Here is a 22,347-nt window from a genome sequence, read left to right on the forward strand (position 1 = left end):
ATTTAGTTTCTCCCTAGATTCCCCCTTTTTTTGTTAGCCCCCAAACCAAGTTGCACAGTTAAATAACCTATAAGTTCCCTGGGTGATTTCGATATGCAGCTCTTCTCCCCCATCCCCTGATTTACAGTGTTAGAGCAGAAACAGTCACTCCTGGTTGCACCAGAGAATAGCTTTTGGAGTTTAACAAAAGAATGTGAATCCCCAGGCCCCACCTGAAAGCAATGGAATCAGAGTTGCTGGGATAAGGCCCAAGCAATGGCTTTTTTAAAAACCTCCCGGAGGCCAGGGTGGGAGGGGGGGGGCGCTGGGTGGCTGAGTGGGTTAAGCCTCTGCTTTGGCTCAGGTCATGATCCCAGGATCCTGGGATGGAGCCCCACATCGGGCTCCTTGCTCAGCAGGGAGTCTACTTCCCTCTTCTCTCTCTCTGCCTGCCTCTCTGCCTACTTGTGATCTCAGTCTATCAAATAAATAAATAAAATCTTTGAAAAAACAAAACAAAACTTCCCAAGTATCTTTGTCCCTTTGAGCTGCTTTAACAGAATCCCATAGACTGGCTAGCGTATAAACAACAGAAATTATTTCTCAAGTTCTGGAGGCTGGGAAGTCCAAGTTCAAGATGGCGGCCCATGGAGTGTCAGGTCGGTGCCTGCTTCCTGGTTCACAGACGGACATCTTCGTGTCTTCTTGCTGTGTCTTCCCATGGAGGAAGGGACGAGAAAGCTCTCTGGTGGTCTCTCCCATAAGGTCTCTATTAGCCTTTTTCGGACCCTGTATTTTATCGAACATAACTGTCTTCAAGCCCCTTGTTACCATGACTCCGGAAATATTTCCCTCTACATAACCGCAAGTATTCCAGCCCAGTGATAGGGAAACGGGGCCCGGCGTCGGAGACCTACCATGTGGGTTTCCCCCGGTGGATAGACACTCAGCGGAGACATTCTCTTCTGAATAGGCACTAAGGGAGGCCTCTCTCTGATATATGGCTCTTTGTGGATTTTTCTTTGTAGTATCAGAGACAGAAAAATGGCCAGCAGGATCAAGCCCAGCATCGCCATTAACACGATGAACCATAACTCGCTATAGAACTCGGTGCTTTTGCTCCCCGATCCTCTCTTTTCTCCAGGAGTCGTCAGAACCAGGCCTGCGAAACCCAGGGACGGGAAAGAGAAATGTTATTTCAGAAGGCAGTTTCATGATCCCTTGCCCCGATGTTTGATAGTAAATTGGAAAGGAGTTTAAAGCAGTTTGTCTCCCGGTGCTTGTCTGTACTTGTGTTCAGGCTGGGAAAATGGTGCCGAGTGTGGCAGGGAGACGCTTATAGCCCTCGGGAGACCTCTGGGACACAGCTCGGGGTGGAAATCACTGCTGCCTTTGCACGCTTCCTGGGAAAGGCAGGGGGAGGGGGGGAGAAGATCCTAAGGGGGGGGGGTGGTCACCAAAGTAACCTTGAGGAGTGCCTGCCTCACAGTCGTGTGCCCTGAGTGCAAAGTGGACTTTGGGCAGTGGACTCTCGCCACGGCCCAGCTTTACCACTGTCACCGCAGAGAACTTTCTGGACACATCTCTTCAAAGCTGAGGAGATCCCAGCCCCTCACTTCATGGTCCTGGGACGTTTGGTCCAAATTGGATTAGAAACCCCAGACCCCGTTTTCTATTGTGATGTTGACAGTCTGTGCTTGCCAACATGTTATCGTCCGATGTCCCACACCCTGGCCTCTCCGTGACACAGCAACTGTGGGAGTCATCACTCAAGTACCCCCAGAGAGCTTCCCCTGGAAAGATACCCTTTGGCCACAGGACCTCTTACTCTCGATTTCTGTTCAAGTGTCCCAAGTTCGGGCGATGTGATTCTTTGCACGCGAGCTAATCACAGCAGCTCATGTTCAATGAGCAACTATTCACCCTGCACTGAGCCCATAGCTCTCATGTCTGTGGGTGTACAGAAAGCTGCAAGAGCCGGGGCAGACAGGAGACAGGCTCACGGAGCTCCCTGCAGGGCAGCAGTGCTGTCCAGCAAACGGGGTAGGAGCCCAAGCAGGGCTCAGAGATCATCTCCAGCCCAGCCACTTGCTGGGGCCATTGGCGGGGATGTCACGGGAAGTCACTCAACGAAGAGGGCTGCACCCTCTCAGCAGAAGGGAGAAGGGGAAGGGACAAGAGCTGAGGAGAAATGTGTTTTGTTTTGCAGAACGAACAGTTCCAGCCCAGGGAACAACCGAGCAGGTGTTTCGCCCGAGAGCCCTTACGTGAGCCCGTTGGAACAGGCCTGGAGGGGCACCAGCGCAGACAGATGCCCCCTGGAGTTGTCCCGAAGTCATCTTTAGCTCATTGTAACACTGAGATCTCTTTCTAAGGGTGGAGTTTTCTGTCGTGTTTTGAACATATGGTGTTGGCCCTAGCACGTCTATGTGCAAGGCATGTCCAACTGAACCAGAAGTGCCTCTGCAACCCCCCGCCCCCGCGCCCACCCCTAATGCACTGAGTCAAAGCTCCCTGTACGAACCTCCCTGTCTCCTTACTTGTAACAAGTAAGTTTTTTGCTTTCAACACTTCCTCTAAATGTGCTCAGTTTGATGTACCCCAAGGAGCAAACCCTTGACTGGGGTGACAGGGCGGGCTCAGAAGCCCGTGGACACAGCAGCAGGCACACAGGCTTGGCAGGGGCGGGGGGGGTTTGCTGGGAGCCAGAGCTCCAGCGCAGGTGCCTGTGGCCCAAAGCAGGAAGGGGAACAGACACAGAGGCCAGGGCCTCCCCGCTATCGGCACCGAGTCCCCCTTTGCAGCTCCTCAAGGACAGGGCGGTGGGGGCGGCTGTTGGACACTTGACACCCACACTTTCAGTGGAAGGGAAGGGGAGGGCTTCAGAATCGGGGTGAGGAGGTTTAAGAGAGAGAGAGAGAAGGTGACTGAGATAGAATTTCGAGCTTCCTAAGAGGAGCCGCACGACTTGGCTAATCCTAACTGGACTTCCCATAGCTCTGTGGTGATACAAGTTGCTCCGCTCCACCATCTCAGAAGTAAAGAGTCGAAGCTCTGCCAAGTTCCAGCAGATAGGAATTCCCCTAATTAGGAATCAATGTGTGTTGTCTGAATTAAAACAAAGCGTAACAAAACATAAAACCGACAACCTTGGTTGTTTGCGGGAAGAGCTGAATTTCCTCTGTGTGGCGCGGGGCTGGAACGCCAGAAACAGATCTGATGGGCCCAGTGGGCCCCTTGCTTGGGAGGACACAGGGAATGTAGGGCAGCCTGCCTGAGGGAAGCTGCAGAAAGCAAACAGCCCTCGGAACAGGAGGAGGGAAATGAGGATGGCCAGACTTTGGCGCTTCAAGGCTGCCTCAGGGAAGGGAACAGGAACATTTTAAAAGTTACCTCACAAAATTAAAGCTGACTATGGGTATTAGTTGGACAATACATCTTGGAATTTTTTTCATAACTTCTCACTCACTGTCCTCGGTGTTCCTTCTCTCACCCATGGAAACCTCTGCTTGTATTCAAGAACCGAATACAGGCTTCCGCTCTTTTAAGGAGAGGTTAAAATCAGGATGGTGTATATGTTAAAATTTTAAAAACCAATTAAAAACAAAGTAAAAAAAATTTAAAAATTAAAAAAAAAATCAGTTTTCTTTTTAAAGTCCCTTTGATTTCAGGGGACCTCACCCATCACCTGGGAGCTTCAGGGTCAGGGTAGGAACTTCAGTGGCTGACTCAACTTCAAAGAAAAACCCCAGTGGTGTCAGAGGAGGCCCCTGACTGGGGACTGCCCTCCCCAGGGAAGGCGTACTTGCCCCCAGCTAGGAGACTGGATGGACTGGATTCCGGGGGGGCTCAATCTAGGTTATGGGTTTTGCTCAACTCTTCATCCGGGTCCTCTGTATCAAAATCATTGGGTGGAGCTTGTTTATTTTGTTTGCTTTTTGATTTTTAAAATCTGATTATAGTTGACACACAATGCGATGGGCAGGGCTTGTTGAAAGAGCAGCTTCTTGGGCCCTACTGACTCTGGATCTCTGCCAGGGGCCTGGGAAACCATGTAATACACAAGAACCCGGAGATGACTCTTCTGCACACTTAAATTTCAGAACAGCTGCTCAAGAAAAAGGATGGGACCAGGGGTCAGCAGAGAAACCATGTTCCAATTCTCATCTTAGCGATGAGCTTGTGGACATTCTTGGGTAAGTTCTGATGTGCCTTAGGCCTCCATTGGTCCACTCCACTTGTGGAAACATTGGAGTTGCTAAAAGAATACCAAATAGAGGCCCTGGGTGGCTTAGTGGCTTAAACATCTGACTCTTGATTTAGATTCAGTTCATGATCTTAGGGTCCTGAGATCATGAGATCAAGCCCCGAGTTGGATATGGAGCCTGCATTAAGAATCTCGCTTTCCCCCACCCCTGCCTCTCATCCTCTCTAAAAAAACCCAAAAACCAAAAACCAAATAAAGTCTACTCTAATCTACAACAGCTATGAAACAAAATAAGATAGACTATGTGGAATTGTGTTAGGTATTGTACAAAATTGTACATGGCATCCAGACATGTTAAGTCTGGAATCATAGAATTTTATTTATATATATATATATGCACATATCTATATATACATATATATGTGTATATATATGTGCATATATATATGCACATATATATATATATATATTTAGTGATTGAAATTATCCTTGATAACAATATGTATGTTTACCTGTGTCTCAGAATTTGTGGACATTTGTATTAAAAAATCCTAACTATACATGCGTACAAATTTGATATGATATTAGTTACTGGAATTTAAAATAAGGTATCAGTCCCAGTTATGTTCTAATGGAAAAGATCTGGCATTTCTCTAACTTGCCCTTTGAAACTGTAAAGTATTACATGTGTTAGATTCAGAGATTGTAGGTAGAACTCAATTTAAAAGATGCTCCATAAAAATTACAATTTCATCTCTTCAGCTAAATTACTTGGTAATAACAATCAATCATAATCTTTTACAGAGAATACAAGAGAGAAATCTCTCCAATTCACCATTTTAGGCTCTGAATCTATAATATTATCTCTATGATCAACACATATTGGCATTAGAGTATTTTCTCTCTTCCTCTGATTTCTTTTCTCTGACTTCCTCTATAAAGCACTTTTTTGGTAAACACAGTCCTTTAGCTCTTAACCGACAGGATTTGTGTGTAGAAGAGAATTTAGTTATGTCTCTCTGTGTATATAACTCAATGACTTGATATTTTAAGAGTACAACATGTCCTAACTCCTTGCCTGATGTAATTTCCATGAGAACCTTTAAAAATATTTCTTATAATACTTAACACAGTTCCTTCCATATAGTCTATGCCAATATATTAGCACAAGTATGTAGAAATGAACATATGCTTGTTTCTTTAGAAAAATGAATACGCTCTATACTAAATATAGTAGGAGTTAAAAATTTACCAAATCCGGTCGAGGTATCGTATTGGACCACAGGCGTCTTAACGCTTCCTTCATCTGTGGTGCAGATGACCTGGAAAAAGAAGGCTGGAGAAAAGGTCCATGCCTCGGTCATTCAACACCTACAAAGATGGGGCAGGCTTTTGGAAGGGCAGCGTCTCACAGCATAGGAAAGTCTGAAAACAGTTTTCCAGCACAAGTTGTGAGGTTGTATCTAATAGGCAAACTTATTTCTAATATTAAAATGGCCAAGAAAAATAGCTTATTATCAGTGTAATAATAGTATATATTTATAAATAACAGAACTGAAGAAGCTTAGAGCTTATACAGCAAAACAAAACAAAACAACAACAACAACAAACCCCAAAAGAAGAATCAGAAGAGTAAAGGATAATACACGGTGGATCTTGTTTTTCTGTACATGGTCTAAACCTATTCCTTCCAAAAGGTACAGATGTTGGGATGCCTGGGTGGCTCGTTGGTGAAGTGACTGTTTTGGCTCAGGACATGATCCTGGAGTCACAGGATCAGTTCTACCTGGGGCTCCCTGCTCGGCAGTGAGTCTGCTTCTCCCTCTGTCCTTGCCCCTTCTCTGATCACCTTCCAGAAGGACTGTCAAGTGGGGACCCAGAGGTCCTGACGCACTATGGAATGGGAGTCAGAAACTAACTTCTGTCCGCCGTCCTGGGTAGATAGATGGTGGTGTCGAGCCCGCTATACACACGCTGGCCTCTGTCGGTCACCACGAACTCCTTCAGCGGGCCGTTCAGCAAGAAAGAGCCGCTCCAGTCCACACGCACCAGAGACAAATTGCTGTCCACCGAAAACGGGGCTCGGTACTGGGGCACTGTGGGGAGAAAGTCATATGTTCTAAAAATGGTTACCTCGGAGTACATGTGTGTATATATAGGTCTTTTTTTTTTTTTTAATATGGCCCCCACTCACCCCTAAATTGGATTGCTGGAACCCATATTTTTCTCAGTGTTTAAAAAAAAAACAAAAAACCCTGGCATGGGGGGGTTCACCAATGGGAACATGTGTGAAATGCTTTCTCAGCAACGTTGCACCTGCTTTCCAGAAAAAAAAAAAAAAAATCAATGGAGAGCAGTGTTTTATGAAATAAAACTATTAACATACAATGGTTGTGCTTACCAACATAGCCCTGGAGCTCATATTTTGTTGCATTTTCCCTCTTTTAACGGGTAAAGTATCCTTAACACTATTAACTAGAGCAGATTGCTATTTTTCATATCGAATCAATATTTATTGCTACAAAGCCCCAAGGACTAGATGAAGTTAATATATTTTTTTTTCTCCCAACGAAACTGCTTAGATGGTGAATTATGTCCTTTTGGCACCCATTTATTTTTAAAGCTTTTTCTTGAATCGTTAGTTTGTTTTCTAAGATAGTTAAAAAGCCTTGCAAATAGCAATTCTACTATAATAATTCATTGGCCTGACTAATCAATCAATAGCATAGTACATTAGTATATCATCAAGTTCGGGTCTCCTAAGTATTATATCAGAGACAGAAGCGACTTGGTGTGCATGTTCTCTTTCCATTTTTCAGCTCCTTACTAAAACAAAGGAAAAATAATCCGTAACCGAGTCTCATCTTTTAAATGAATAATTTTTGCAGAAACAAATGAAGGGTTACCATATCATCTTGTCAAGTCAGAAGAGATTTATTTCATGAGATTTTGTTTTCTCCAAAATAATCAATACATTTGTAACAGCACTAAGATCCATCTATATACTAAATTGGCTTTTAAGAAAAGAAAAAAAGGGAGTGGTGTAAATAAATTAGATATCCTTTTCTTTTTTTTCTTTAGAAATTAGACCCATCTGTTGCTGATGCTAGGAAATATAACAAAATAAGGAATAATTATACTTTGGTCCTCCTGGGGTTTAAACCGTGAGACAACTAAGATTCTTACCTTTCAAAATAAGACATTTTTATAAAGCCATAAAAAATATTTCTGCAAATACAAAAATCAGAGCTACAAAACCCTCTTTAAATATCTGGTTTTCCAACACAAAGTTTGTTCAACATCACAATGGAATGTACTGTTGTATTTGTGGCTTCTTTCTGTCACTTAATTCAGTAGATTTCCTTCGTAACAGTATAAATAAAGAGGAGGCTTGCACATAGTACGGAAATAGAAAGATGGGAGCTTTATTTGCCTTGCAGGACACAGAGATCTTCCAGAGGAAAGAGTAATTAAACAACCAAAATCGTCAAAAATAATGGATTTGGAGACTGAGAAAATGCGAAAAGCCACTATGCCCTTTGCACCTGCTGTGTTGTATCTCATTTAATCTTCAAAACCACCTGGTAAGAATTAGTTGCTGATTTTTCAGGTTCTGAGGAGCCAAGTCACTTGCTTAATGTCAGTGAGTGGTAGGAGACCCAGGATCTGAATCCAGCCCTGCCAACCGTGAAGGTCATACTTTTTTTTTTTTTTAAGATTTTATTTATTTATTTGACAGACAGATACCACAAGTAGGCAGAAGCAGGCAGAGAGAGAGAGAGGAGAAAGCAGGCTCCCCGTGGAGCAGAGAGCCCGATGCGGGGCTCGATCCCAGGACCCTGGGATCAGGACCTGAGCCGAAGGCAGAGGCTTAACCCACTGAGCCACCCAGGCGCCCTGGATGTTTTCAGGCGGAAGGACCGCCGGCCTCGTTGCAGACAGAAAGGGAACCAGTTGCAGGGGAGTGGTCTGGGGTGGAAAGGAGCAAACTTCTGACCGGTGAGCTGTCGTTTCCTGGCGGATTTGGAGGCAAGGAGTGCTGCAGAGAATACAGGAGAGGCGGTCGAGGATAGGATGAGTGTGTGTGTGTGAGGGGGGGAGCTCGGGGCTGGGGGGGCGAAGGGCGGGAAGATGTGGAGGCTTGAGAGGGGTAGAGGAGGTCTGAAATCTTTCCGACAGGCCAGGGTACCAAAGTGGAACTGAGGGTGCTACTGAGTGGAGGAGGGGGGTTCGTGAACTTAGAGTAACAGTTCCACTTTCTAGGGTGGCAATGGGCAGGCCCCTTCAGCTCTGGCCTTGGTCTGGGATCACTTTATGGTGCAGCTTCCAGAGCCTCGGATCAGATTCTGGTCCACGTGAACGGCATCTTGGAATGGTCGTGGATGGTCCACGGTCCTGCTTCAGCTTTCTTTTCTGTATATTTGGATAATAGCATTGACTTCATCGGCTTGTGCTGAGGGTTATTTCTAAATTCCCTGAACAGTGCCAGGACCGAGCCTCTCTGAGTGACGTGTTGCTAACATCCTGCCTTGTCGCCCGGTCACATTAAAGTCTTTGTATGAGGCAGTGGACTATTGTGAATGTGTAACTCTTACTTTTAAGAAATGTCAATGCCAGACCCTGAAGAAGAGATTATAATTTGATACAATATGGCTGGAAAGCCTATTTGTGATAAGTATCCAAAGCCTTAAAATATTAAAATATTTGATACAGTAAATTCCATTCATTGAAATTGAATTTGAAGATGATCAGACGTTCAAAGACGGGTTCACAAAGAAATTTCTCACCACACTTATAAAAGAAAATATTAGAACAACTAAAATGTCTAACCAATTCTATAGGATGGAAAATTATAAAGCCATTCAACTTGGTGGCTACAGCTTTTTTAATGTCATGCAAATAAAATAATGTCACGTATAAAAAGCAGACTATGAAATTTCCATTAGAGTATGATCTCAGCCACATAATAGAAGTTGCATGAGAAAAAGACTAAAGGAATTGATTATGCCAAAATACTAATGTGGTTGCATCTGGGTGGTGGGATTATAAGCAGGACTGGCTTTAGGGGTATGGGAACTGCACAGCTGCTTGGGCCTCTCACATAAGAGTCACGAAACGCTCTTATGCTCTGTTGTCACGGTCTTGAGAGTCTTAGTGATTTTTGAGTAAAGGGCCCCATAACTTTACTCTCCACTGCGCCCTACACATGATGTAACTGGTTCTGACTATAAGTACTAATCTTATTCTTTTAAAAAATATTTTATTTATTTATTTGACAGAGAGAGAGAGCGAGAGAAAGAATACGAGGAGTGGGAGTGGGAGAGGGAGAAGCAGGTTTCCCGCTGAGCAGGGAGCCTGCTGGACATGGGGCTCGATCCCAGGACCCTGGGATCATGATTTGAGTGGAAGGCAGTCGCTTAACAACTGACCCACCCAGGCACCCCTACTAATTTTATTTTTAGTATTTCTGTATTTGTTATTTTTTTTGAAGTTTACTTATTGAGGTCATCTCTACACCCAACATAGGGTTCAAACTCATGACGCCAAGATCAGGAGTCACATGTTCTTCTGATCAAGATAGCTACGTACCCTATTTTTGTATCTGTCATTTTTAAACAATAGACACATATACCTTATAAATTCTGAAAAGAAGTTATTTTATAAAAATGTAAGGAAACCCCAATTTATTAGTTAATTGTTCTGCTTTTCTTTTTTCTTTTCTTTTTTTTAAAAAAGATTTATTTATTTATTTATTTGACAGAGAGATCACAAGTAGACAGAGAGGCAGGCAGACAGAGAGAGAAGCAGGCTCCCTGCTGAGCAGAGAGCCCGACATGGGACTCCATCCCAGGACCCCGAGATCATGACCTGAGCCGAAGGCAGCGGCTTAACCCACTGAGCCACCCAGGCGCCCCTGTTCTACTTTTCTTGACAGTACTGTATCTCACTGTTTTCTGGAAATGTTTTCTGGATTATTCTATGCCATATAATTTGAAAAGAAAAGGAGTGGCAAACTAAAAAAAAAAAAATTTTCAGGGGCATTGGGGGTGTCTCAGTGGGTTAAGTGTGTGCTGTCTCAGGTCCTGGGAGCTGCTCAGCAGGGAGCCTGTTCTCCCTCTCCCTCTGCCTGCAGCTCCCCCTGCTTGCCAACAAGCTCTTTCTGCCTGTCAAATAAATAATTAAAAATTTTAAAACAACACCACCAACAACGAGTGTCTCCCGGCTGCCCCCACCTCTCTGGCTGATGGTGGCAGCACTTCTACTCACATTCCCTTTGGGTGATGAAGCGGATCCAGTCTGAAGTCACGCTGCCCACCTCGTTATGGGCCACCACCCGCAGGCTGTAGGTGGTGTAGGGCTGGAGGCCCTCCAGGCGGGCCGTGGGCTCCGGCCCCGCGTACTTGGTCTCTGCTTGGCCGGGGGTACATGGCAGGGCTAAATCCGGAGGGCAAGACTGGTAGAGCTGAAGCTCGTAGCTAGAAGGAGAAAGCAGGCGTAAGATTAGTGTCACTTTCCTTGAAAACCGGGTATGTTTTGTGAGGACACATTTTGTGTTCACAGAACCACCAGCTCTTTCTGAGTCCCACCTGCGGGACGCTGGTCTCCACAACCCTCTGCGGGAACGGGCCGCGGGTGTAGCCGGGGGACTTGCACGTGCTCGCGGGTGCGTCCCACGGAGGCCAGCAGGCCTCGCTGGTGGACAGAAGACAGGTCTCTCTTTTCAGAGAAGACAGGTAACACTGCTGTCCTCTGCTGACAATAGAGAATGTCTTTTTTTTTTTTAAACAAATAAATGAAAACCAACCAACCAAGTAAAACAAAACAATATCTTTTTGTCCAGATGATTTTGAGTGAAATACCTTCTTTGTTTTTCCAAACGGTGGCTCATGACCTTTTAAGATTTTATTTATTTATTTGACAGAGAGAGATCACAAGTAGGCAGAGAGAGAGAGGAGGAGGAGGAAGCAGGCTCCCCGCTGAGCAGAAAGCCCCACGCGGGGCTCAATCCCAGGACCCTGGGATCATGACCTGAGCTGAAGGCAGAGGCTTAACCTACCCAGGCGCCCCGGTTCATGACATCTTAAATTGGATCAAGGAAATTCTGAGTTAACCACAGCCGTTTCCTGTGTTCCAGCTGAGGCCTACGCAGGGTGTTATTCCAGGGACCCACGAGGAGGAGCCTCATCACTGAATGCAAACGCACCGCATCATCTTTCTCACTTAAAGACAATTTGGTTGTTCGCCTAACTAGTTGATTTTGTGATTTAAACACTTGGCAGGGAACATTACGCTCAAACCCATTGACTCGTCTGTTTTGCCGTAGTGTTTGCTCAACAAGTACCGCCTGCTTGGCCGCAGGGGGCCGCTCCGTGTGCTAGTGCCTCACTGCAGCTCGTCTGTCCTCCCGTCTGTCCCTTACCCTTGGATGACTCCATTGGGGCGCAGGGGCGGGCTCCACTGGAACGAAGCTGTCCTCGAGGACAGCGCCTGGATCTGCGGAGAGGACAGTCCCGCGGGCGGAGCAGGCTGAGTTCTCAGCTCGGCGGTGGGCCCTCTGCTGCAGCAGTCGAGGCAGGTGCAGGCCTCCACGCCCACCCAGTACGTGCTGAAGGGCTGCAGGCCGCGGAGGGTCTGCTGGGCCGCCGCGCCTTCCGACAGCTGTGGGGAGACGGGGACACTCCGTGAGGCCAGCCGCGGTCACTGACGATGGACACCTGCGGATCACGCGTCTCAGCTCCTACAAAGGGAGGGCCCTGCTCTGTGCCCTGGGAAAGGCCCCAGGGCCATTAGCGTGGCACTTGCCCTCAGAATTGCCCGGCTCCTTGGAAAGGCCTAACTTAATCACGCAAAACATGTGATGACATAATAGAAGTTAGACCTAACAGGATAGAAATCACAAGGCATAATAGTGTTTATCCCTATGGAAAAATGATAGAATATGACACAAAACATACAAAAAATATATATAATATATGAAATACAATGATAAAAGTTACAAAAATAAAAAATATATAAAGATTTATTTATTTATTGAGAGATGGAGAGAAAGTGCACTGCAGGAGGGACAAAGGGAGAGGGAGAAAGAATCCCAAGCAGACTCCACACTTAGCACAGAGCCCTCCGTGGGGCTCAATCTCAGTACCCCATCATCATGACCTGAGACAAGACCAAGTCAGAAGTGCCACCGACTGCACCACCCAGGCACCCCGCAAAATATCTATTTCAGATTTTTATTTAAATTCCAGTTAACATAGAGTGTAGCATTAGTTTCAGGTGTAGGATTTAGTGGCTCACCTCCATTCAATGCCCCGTGCTCATCACAGGGTGCGCACTCCTTAGTCCCCATCACCTATTTCATGTATCCCCTCACACCTCCCCTCTGGCAGTTTGTCCTCTATAATTAAGAAGCTGTTTCTTGGTCTTCCTCTCTCCTTCTTTTTTATGATCATTTTTGTTTCTTAAATTCCACAAAGAGGGGCACCTTGGTGGCTCAGTGGTGAACCGTCTGCCTTCAGCTCAGGTCATGATTCCAAGGTCTGGGATTGAATCCTGCATTGGGCTCCCTGCTCAGCAGGGAGCCTGCTTCTCCCTCTACCTACCACTCCCCTGCTTGTGTTCACTCTCTCACTCTCTCTGTCTGACAAATAAATAAATAAAATCTTTAAATTCCACCTATGAGTGAAGTCATATGGTATTTGTCTTTCTCTGACTGCTTATTCCACTTAGCATAATACTCTCTAGGTCCAGCCATGTCACCACCAACAGCAAGATTTCATTCTTTTTTTTAAGGCTGAATCAACTACACAGTATATCTATACTATGTGTTCTTTGTCCATTCATCAGTCAATGGACACTTGAGCTATTTCCATAATTTAGCTATTCTAGATAGCTATCCGATAAATATCGGATGCATGTATCCCTTTGTATTTTGGTATCATTTGGGTAAATAACTAGTAGTGCAATTGCTGGGTCATAGGGTAGTTCCATTTTTAACTTTTTGAGGAACCTCCATACTGTTTTTTAGAGTGGCTGCACCAGCTTGCATTCCCACCAACAGAAAGCCACAAAATACTGATCAAATTCTGTGACCATGAGAATAATGCCTTTTCAAAAAACAAAATCTGTATTTCAATTATAGTTGTAGTTAATATTCACAAAGGTCCATACTTTGTCATTGTTATCTGTATGTGTTTTTTGGGCCGAAATTTCCCTCAGATCCATGTTAGAGTGAATATTTAAGGCCTTGAAATATATTTTATGTATTTGTCTATGTTATGTTTTTTATATTTTATGTATATGCTAGAGCTTGAAAGTCTATCTTTTCCCCAACGGTGTTGGTATATATGAAATACATTCTTTTTCTCAACTATCTTTATTGTGTTATAAACTTTTTGGTTTACTTGGAACATTTTTTTTAATCTCATTGTGGTTTTATTAAGAACTCTTTGGAACAAAAGAGTTCAGAAACTGGAATATGCATTTTTACATTCATATAAGCAACATGTAATTAAGAAGAGTTATCTGCTATTTAAAAAATGCATACAATGCACTCTAAATATAAATTATTTTAGTTTATTAATATTATCATTTTATAACCATGGATAATCAAGGGTTGATTGTATTTACATCATCTATATTTATTGAATACGAAGCCCTGTAGAAGATATGCTAATATTCTTTTAACATTCAATACGAGACCTCCTTCCTTGCAAGTTGTCTTCTGAAATTGTGTTTCAATACCTGGAACACTGGCCTCAGAGGATTTCTCCACACTGATCCAAACTGTTCCCCAAATTGTTCTAAATAATTTATAATGTCATAGTAGGATCTGCACAACTTGTCATGAGGTTGTTTTGTGTGTGTGAACAAAGTTATAATCTACATGTACAAGAAACAAGAGAGTGTTACATACTTCTCTGTGTTATACACAGAGAAGACGCTTCCTCCTTCTGGCTGTCAGACTCTTTGTATAAATAATGTAGGAACTGGTCTAGTTCATTATTAGGGTCTCTTCAGCCAGTGGCTTCGTTAAAACACAGTGTGAAAGATGATTTCTCTAAACTGTCCGGTGTGTACCCCAACGTGCCAATGCACAATGTGTTGGCTAAGCTCTTCTGCTCTCTTCTAAAGCACTGGAACTTTCTTGAAGTCACCAAAAGAAAGATGGAGTTTTCAGTGTGTTTTTAGAGATCTGCTCATGCCAGAATGGGGATTCCAAGGATAGTCTTTGCTCTATTTTTTTTTTCTCATATTAACATTTTCACCACCAACAATGGCCATATGTTGACCCATTACTGTAGGTCAATACTTGACATGCATTTTCCAATTAAATTAATTGTCACTATAGTCCTAGGTTTCTTACATTTGTGGAGTCTTTAACACCTTTAGCACTTCTGTCCCTGAATACTTACATAGTTGCTGTATGCTTCCTAACACTCACCATTTCTCTCCAATGGATCTTTGTGCTGAGTTCATCATGGGTAATGGAGAACAGATGGGGAAGAAAGAAGTCTCAAGTAGAAGAAAAGGCCATGCAGCCATAGTCTATTTTTACAGAATTAACCAGTCCTGGACTTTTGTTCAGAGTACTCTGATACTCACCACTGTCTCTGATCCACTGGTGTTGGAGAACAGCCTGTAGAGACTGATGATTCCGTTGGGCTTCCCAGGGGCGCTGATGTGGACCACTGCTTGGGTGGAAGAGACTTCATGAAACGTGGGGGCCCTGAGACCTTCTGGGGGGGCAGGCCCAGTTTTACACCATGTCCAGGGACTGGGGGCTTTTCCTGCTGAATTCACTGCCCAGACCTCCAAAGAGAAATTGATAAGACCACTCAAAAGCAAGGTAACTTCAGGCTGAAAGAGAAGTTGGCAACCCAAAGCAACCAAACACAACAGAATGAGATGAACTTGGATCTTGCAACTTTGTAATCACAGAGGAGATCAGGTCCTTCCTCTTTTTTGCCTTTGGCCACGTGAACACAAAAAGGGCCGATTAGGAGCCCTAATTTCAGAGTGCAGCAGGCTGATTAAAGCCTAATGAAAAGCTCCTCATCTCTGCGTGGAGTGCAGAGTGATTTTGTCAGTTTTTGCAACCTGAATGGACCTGCAGACGACATAAAACTCAGCAATTCTTAAACACTGTCCCCACCAAATCTGCATGAAAATTAAATTTTCCTTTCATCAAGGAGGGAATAAACATATGGAAGGATGTATAATCTTATTTATCAAGGACCATTTGTATAATTAAACACGAATATCCTAAAAGGTTGCCTTAGGTCGTCATTTGCATGAGTAAGTAATTTGTAGAATGTCAGGTACAATAGACAGAGTAGATGGATGTGTGAGTGTATAGGGTTAAATTAGGCCCAATAACAGCCAACTACACAGTGATCAATCAGAATGATAGATCTAAATGGCAATACAAGAAGACTGTCTGCGTGTTTAGGAGTAGGAGTATTCCTTAGTAAGCTTTCATGTTGTGCAAATCTAACTTCAAGAAATCTTTCTTGTTCAGGATATATATATACATACACACACACACACACACATAAATTATTTGTCCTGAGCTCTAAAGTCTGGAGAACTTGCTTGATTCTACAGTACACCATCTGCCAGGTGTGCAGGGTTGAAAAAGCATGCAGAACATTCAAACTATGAGAAGCTTAGGGTCAGACCATAGATGACTCTGCAATGACAGCTTAGCTCTGTTTTTGTCTCTTCTACTTTTGCATCAATAGTATCTTCCAGAGAACAGACATCAGAAAGATTTTTGGTACTTAGGCCCAACTTTTTTCAGTGTTTCCACACTTTTTTTTTTTCTTAGTGGTTTCCTCTGGAAGAATAAACTTTCTGATGTTGAACTGCTCTCAAATTGTTGTCAAATGCAATTCCCCAGGCTCTCGCTGGTAGGATTGCCAGAAGCCCCATTTTTAAGAGACAACTAACCTCCTTCCAGAGCAGCACTTACCCTTTTTTTTTAGAGCTCTGCCACTTTCTTCTCATCAGGTATGTAATAATCACACCCATTTGTATAATGTCTACAATTTACAAAACCCTTTAACAGGCCTTATCTGACTCAGTCCTCCCAACACAACTTGGGAGGGTGGCTGGAGAGTGTGTGCTCAGCCTCCTTTACCCCTGAGAAAATCGAAGCTCAGAAAACGCCAGCTCTCGTGGTGACGGAAGTTACCAAAGCTGAGATGAAAATTCTGTTCTCCAATAAACTCCCTTATTGCTCTTTCCAATAAACCGTACGCCAGCCAGATGCAGAAGGAAGACACTCAGGATCATGGACATTAGACACATACTGGCAGTTCTGGAGTCGGGAAAGTTAGCCTGTGAGGATAGAGGGGTCCAGGCTGTCTAGGGCGAGGGCGTGCTTATTTTCCTGGGCGCAGGGAAGTAGGGAGCAGCGCACTGTCTTAGCAACGGAAGGACGTTTCATGGAAACCACACTGTGACTGCAGCTGCTCTTCTCGTCCCCTCTGAAGGGGCAAAGGTCAGCCTTGGCATAGGGACAGCTGGCTTGGAGGTTATTGGTGAAGAGGTCAGATTTTGGAGCTAATGAGAGAGTCCCTGGATTCTCAGTCAGCCCCAAACCAACCTCTTTTTTTTTTTTTACACTTAGAGAATCATTATTCATTTGCAAAGATCTTCTAAAAAACTTCTCATAAAAGTAATCTAATTTTATTTTATTTTTTAATTTTTAATTTTAATTTAGTTAACAGATAGTGTATTATTCATTTCAGGGGTAGGACTTAGTGATTCATCAGTTGCATACAAAATCCAGTGCTCACTACATCCCGTGTCCTCTTTCATGCCTGCCACCCAGTCACCCCATCCCCCCACCACCTCCCTTCCAGCGACCCTGTTTGTTTCCTAGAGTTAAGAGTCTCTTATGGTTTGTCTCCTCTGTTTTCATCTTATTTTATTTTCCCTTCCCTCCCTATATGTTTCTTAAATTCCACATAGGGATGAAATCATATGGTATTTGTCTTTCTCTGACTGACTTATTTTGCTTAGTTCCATCCCCATCATTGCAAATGGTAAGATTCATTCTTTTTGATGAATAGCACATCCATTTATCCGTCCATCAATGGACATCTAGACCAACCTCTTCAATGCAAATATCTTTCCAGGATGTAGGAGAGAACACTTTTTTATTACACAGAGAGTGACAAAGTTTGAAAAGAAAATATTCTTGGGGAAGGGATGCAAAATAAGGTATACATATTAATGTCAAGTTCTTTGCCAAGAGTAGGCCTCTGTTTGGTGATTTAAGGTATTAAGAGGTAAACTGAGGCATATTAAATTTTTTTTTTTTTTTAGTTTATTTGAGCAAAAAACAATTCTAATGGGGCAGCGCCAAACCGGAAGTGGTTAGGAGCCCTTTGCCAACAGACACCAGAGGAGAAACTTCCACAGGGAAAGAGCAGAAGCAAAGGAAGGAAATATTTGGTTGGCTATAGCTCAAAGCCTACTGGCAGTGTTAGAGGAGATATTCTTAGGGTTGTCATTTTGTAATCTTAACCACTGACCAGCTTAGATTTTGGTTTGTTTATATAGGCCTTTAAAGCAGTAGAGCTACCTCAGATGAATGACCTCCTTATTTAATTAAATAAAGGGAATATAGAGTTTTAGTAGAGGCCACAATGGATGGGAAAGAAAACAAGGAGGAAAATAAAAGTAGATGTAATAAAATAAAAATTCAGCAAGTTGTTAATTACTGAGCACCAATAGGAGACAGCAGCAGTGCGGGTATGGGGATGTTGAAAAAAAAAATGAAATAAGTATAACTCATAGAAAGTGCTTAGTATAGGTCTGGCCCCAGATTATGAACATTTGCTTTGATTTTGTTTTTGATGTAGTTGTAGTATTATGAATACCATCAAGGCTTTTTAATGCTGGTGTTATCAGATAAAAACTAAACCTTATACCTTCCTGTCTTAGAGGAATTTTTACGGGCTGAAGTCATATTTCCAAAATGTGATTTAATCCATGGTATTTTAAAACATTTGAGCCTCAGTATTATAGTGTTTCCCTGTATTTCTGTAGAAATGTTCTATTCTTAAAAATAGGCAATCTGAAATTCTTCATCATTAACTCAGAATAAATATAAGACTCGGTGTCTTTTGTCTTTGATGGGAGACCTTCATAATATAGTGCTCTTTTTCTTAGTCTTTCTTTTTAGTATTCAATCAATTTGAGATCAAAATAGCATTCATATAAATCAACGTGTTTATGCAAAGCAGGATCAGCCTATTTACATGAGCTACTCTGGAAATGAAAGCAGTTACAATGAAGAGAAAGCTGACTGAAATAATGAAGAATTATGGATTTCACAAAACTTGTCCCACAAGGCAGTGTTTCTGTTATACCAAACAGCCAGAAGAAAAGTAAAAAAAAAAGAAACTGTCAATGGCATCCTGTTCGTCTATTGAGGCAAAAAGTCCTTTACCCTAAAATTGTGTGGATTTCTGCCTATGCTCAGTGAAGCAAGAAACAAGGTACTGAAGTATAGTAGTTCGGGGTTCAGAATAAAAGTGCTAACAGAGGGGCCCCTGGGTGGCTCAGTTGGTTGAGCATCCCACTCGGTTTTAGCTCAGGTCCCAATCTCAGATTGATTCCTGAGTTGGGCTCTACACCGAGCATGGAGTTGGCTTGGGATTCTCTCTCCCTCTGCCCCTTCCACTTGTGTGGGCTCTCTCTCTCTCTAAAATAAATAAATAAGTCTTAAAAAATGCTAACAGATATGCTTATGATTTCTACTGAGAAACAATGAGTCCAAGATTTGAGTCCATCTTTATAGGGTGGAGAAAGAAGAAGCAGAGATCCTACATGGGAAATTTTGAGTAATATGACCTGATCTTTTATTTTAATGAACCAATATAAAAATCAAGAAAAAAGAATGTCTTGTAAACATGGAGTGGCCTACTGTATCGATCTCTATTCTTTCTTTCTCTCATCTATCTAATTCATCCACCCATTCATCCATCCATCCATCCAACCATCCATCCATCCATCCATTACCACCTATTTATTTACCTTTTACCTAACTGACAAGCCAGTCCATCTGGTTTGTGACACAAGATTTCCTGTGATGATCATTGGGAACAAAAATGTGCTTTTTCTGTGTGGGTTGCTCACAGAAAATATGGGACATATCGTTGGGGTGGGAGCAAGTAAAGTTTGTGAATTTCAAATCAAAGTGACAAAAATTAAGGATACTCCATTTTTAAATTTGTTCACAATATCCTTATTCCTACAGTATCCAGCTGAACATATTTACTCTCTTATAATAAACATATGATTAAAGTTTTCACTAAAGCAGTTTATTATTTATGTTTAGTGAACACTTGTGTGCGTGCACCCACACACACACACAATTGTAGCTGTAAGAGTTAGGAACCTCCCAATGAAGAGATTTACAAACAAGAACAAGTTGGGACTGACTGAGTTGGGGTGTTCTCTTCTCTAAGTTTTGCGTGGTAACCATGACAAGAGTTATAATGTAAGAAGATGTCATAGAAAACACAGATGAGCTATTTGGATAAAAACAAAACAATTAAATCCATTTAACCACAAATTCTATAATCAACTAGAAAAACAGTAGATTAATTTCTGTTTATATTTTTGTTTTCAATCTAATTAAAAAAATCTAAACAGTGACTATTGCCATCTTTATGTTACTGTCCATTAAAGAAATGAACTTGTTCTTTTATTTATTACCTGCCCCCCTCCAGGACTAATGACTGTACTTTGCCTTAAAAAATTTAGGTTACCTAGTGACAACAGCCACCAAGCTGCCAAAATCCCACTGCTGTGGAAACAGGTTTAATTGTCTCTTTTCTGTTTAAAACTGCCTTCTAGAAATCTTCCATTAGAGGAGCCTTTGTCAAAAAGTGTTCCTTGGCCACAATCGTCAAAATCATTTTGGGTACCTATATCAGAGTTTGTGGCATAAATAACCTTGGATTCTGTCTTTCCAACACATTTCCAAGTGATTCTTGTGCCCAAGATTGTTTGAAAAACACAGGAAACTATTCTCTATCGCATGAGCTACAGTAATCTCAGCACTATACATTTAAAATTTCTATCAAATGATGTCTGTTTAGAGCTGTACTATGCATTTCTTTTGTCATTTTTTTCACCCCTTCAAAAAACCACAAAGCATGTACCTGTTTGCAGATGTTACAGCTGCAATAATCATCATAGATTTTATTACAGTGGTCATGGTTCCAAAGAGAACCAGAGTTCATTAGCTTTGTAGAATGACCATTTGCTACCTAGTGTTCACTCCAGGTGTGATTTTCTTGAAATCCTGATATTTCTGAAATATGGTGGATCCATTTTCCCCTTGCAGTGTATTATTCTAAATGCTCCCAACTCCTCTCAACACATTTCTCCTTTTAATTTGCTTCCAAAAGGGAAGCAAAAATGTGTGAACAGAAATATTTGTAATAATTATTGTGAAAGAGACAGAGAAGGAGCCATGACTCTGCAGAGGACAGGGGAAAGGGAGATGGATCTCACAATCTTCCCAGAGCGGTAGCTCATTGGGTGCTTATGTTACTGTGCTAGTTATCCTTTAACCCAAGTCCTATACTCAGCTGTAGAGTTCAGTGCTTTGTCTTACAGGAAGCTTTGGTACTTTGTAGCTTTCTGAAGTAACATTCCTTAGGACTGATATTTTACAAGTATAGTCTTAATGCAAAGAGAAATTCTTTTTTTTTTTTTTTTTTTTTTTAAGATTCTGTTTATTTATTTGACAGAGAGATCACAAGCAGGCAAGAGGCAGGGAGAGAGGGGGGAGAAATGGGCTCCCTGCTGAGCAGAGAGCCTGATCGGGGCTAGATCCCAGTACCCTAGGATCATGACCTGAGCTGAAGGCAGAGGCTTAACCCACTGAGCTACCCGGGCACCCCGACAAAGAGAAAGTCTTAATGTAAATCTCCAGGGATTTCCTGATGTGTTTTTCCATTATCGTATCATAAACAAATCTCCTCAGTTGTAAAAATATTTTATGATTCTTTTGGCTAAGAGATCATCATGCTACAAGTCTTGTTAAAGCTCAGGGAACAGCTCCGTGATGTCTGTTTTCTTATATTCACGCTCATTTTCCATACAAAAATGGAACACAGGAATAACCAAAGTCAGCCAGTGATCTTTCACAGAAAACTTCTAATTTGTTGCTTTCTAAGGTAAGTGACTGTTCTTGCCTTTGGAGCAATTTGAGATTTTGTTCTTTTTCCAGGCTGCTTATTAGAAGAGTTGTATTATAACTGTTACTCTCAGAGAATTCAGATTTGGAGGCATTTTTGAATCCTTTGCAACTTCTGTGATACACTGTAACACTTCCTTGTGGAATAATGACCATTTTGGATAGCACCAAAGCGTTTCAACAATCCTGATGACATATTCTTATCGAACAGCACTAGGGAAGCAACTTCATTCTTTCTAAATCTAGAAAACGTGAATATATTTTTGTGACACTACACATCGGAAATAAACAAAACCCAACACGAATGTCCATATGCCAGTAATTAATAAGTAAAGTAAATAGGTTGCCTGTTAACAGACAAACAATTAAACTATTTGTTTCCTAGGGGTGTGTAATGAGATTGTCATCACATTCCCATGAGGGAGACAAATAGATATTAAAAAGGTCTTTCCAATACCTGTATTGGCTAAGGCCAACAGCTAATTCAATAGATTCGATCAAAATCACCACTTCTTTCACTGCTCCTGATTTATGACTTTGGCTGTAGTTAGTCATCACTCATTGCAGTTTGTTCTCCAGTGCTCATAAATTATGCCTCATAAATAAAAAGATACAATCAAGGAAATCATATCAATTCATCTACAACCTTGCATTATATTTTCCCATGGCACTTACACTAATGCCTTTTTAAAGGGTAGCCTGTCGTGGGTTTCGAATATGTTTGAATAGCAATATGCCAAAACAGGCTTTGCCAGAATTGTGGTTACAGAGACTCATAGCTAAAAAGAGCAGGCCATAAATCTGAAATTACATGATTACAAGATTATTTTATTTCATGAGAGGTCCAATAGGCTATAGTCATAAAGGATTAGCCTGCTGAAAAGCTCTGTGTAGCTGTCTATTTAACTCTCTATCTGTCTGATTTTCTTTCATCATC

General features: G+C 42.4%; 1 protein-coding gene across 1 annotated transcript in view; it reads right to left on the reverse strand.

Moving 5' to 3' along the window:
* The window catches only part of USH2A (usherin), a 681,643-nt gene that overhangs the window by 6,123 nt on the left and 653,173 nt on the right, over nt 1-22,347 (reverse strand). Inside the window, exons 64-69 of the mRNA XM_045081155.1 lie at nt 14,789-14,995; nt 11,607-11,845; nt 10,454-10,662; nt 6,106-6,282; nt 5,439-5,522; nt 897-1,141 (exon numbers count right to left, since the gene is read on the reverse strand). Of these exons, the coding sequence (XP_044937090.1) occupies nt 897-1,141; nt 5,439-5,522; nt 6,106-6,282; nt 10,454-10,662; nt 11,607-11,845; nt 14,789-14,995 (1,161 nt within the window). The remainder of the gene's footprint in view (nt 1-896; nt 1,142-5,438; nt 5,523-6,105; nt 6,283-10,453; nt 10,663-11,606; nt 11,846-14,788; nt 14,996-22,347) is intronic.

Source organism: Mustela putorius, unplaced genomic scaffold (assembly GCF_011764305.1).
Source record: "Mustela putorius furo isolate JIRA1106 unplaced genomic scaffold, ASM1176430v1.1 tig00000508_pilon_pilon_pilon, whole genome shotgun sequence".
NCBI lineage: Eukaryota > Metazoa > Chordata > Mammalia > Carnivora > Mustelidae > Mustela > Mustela putorius.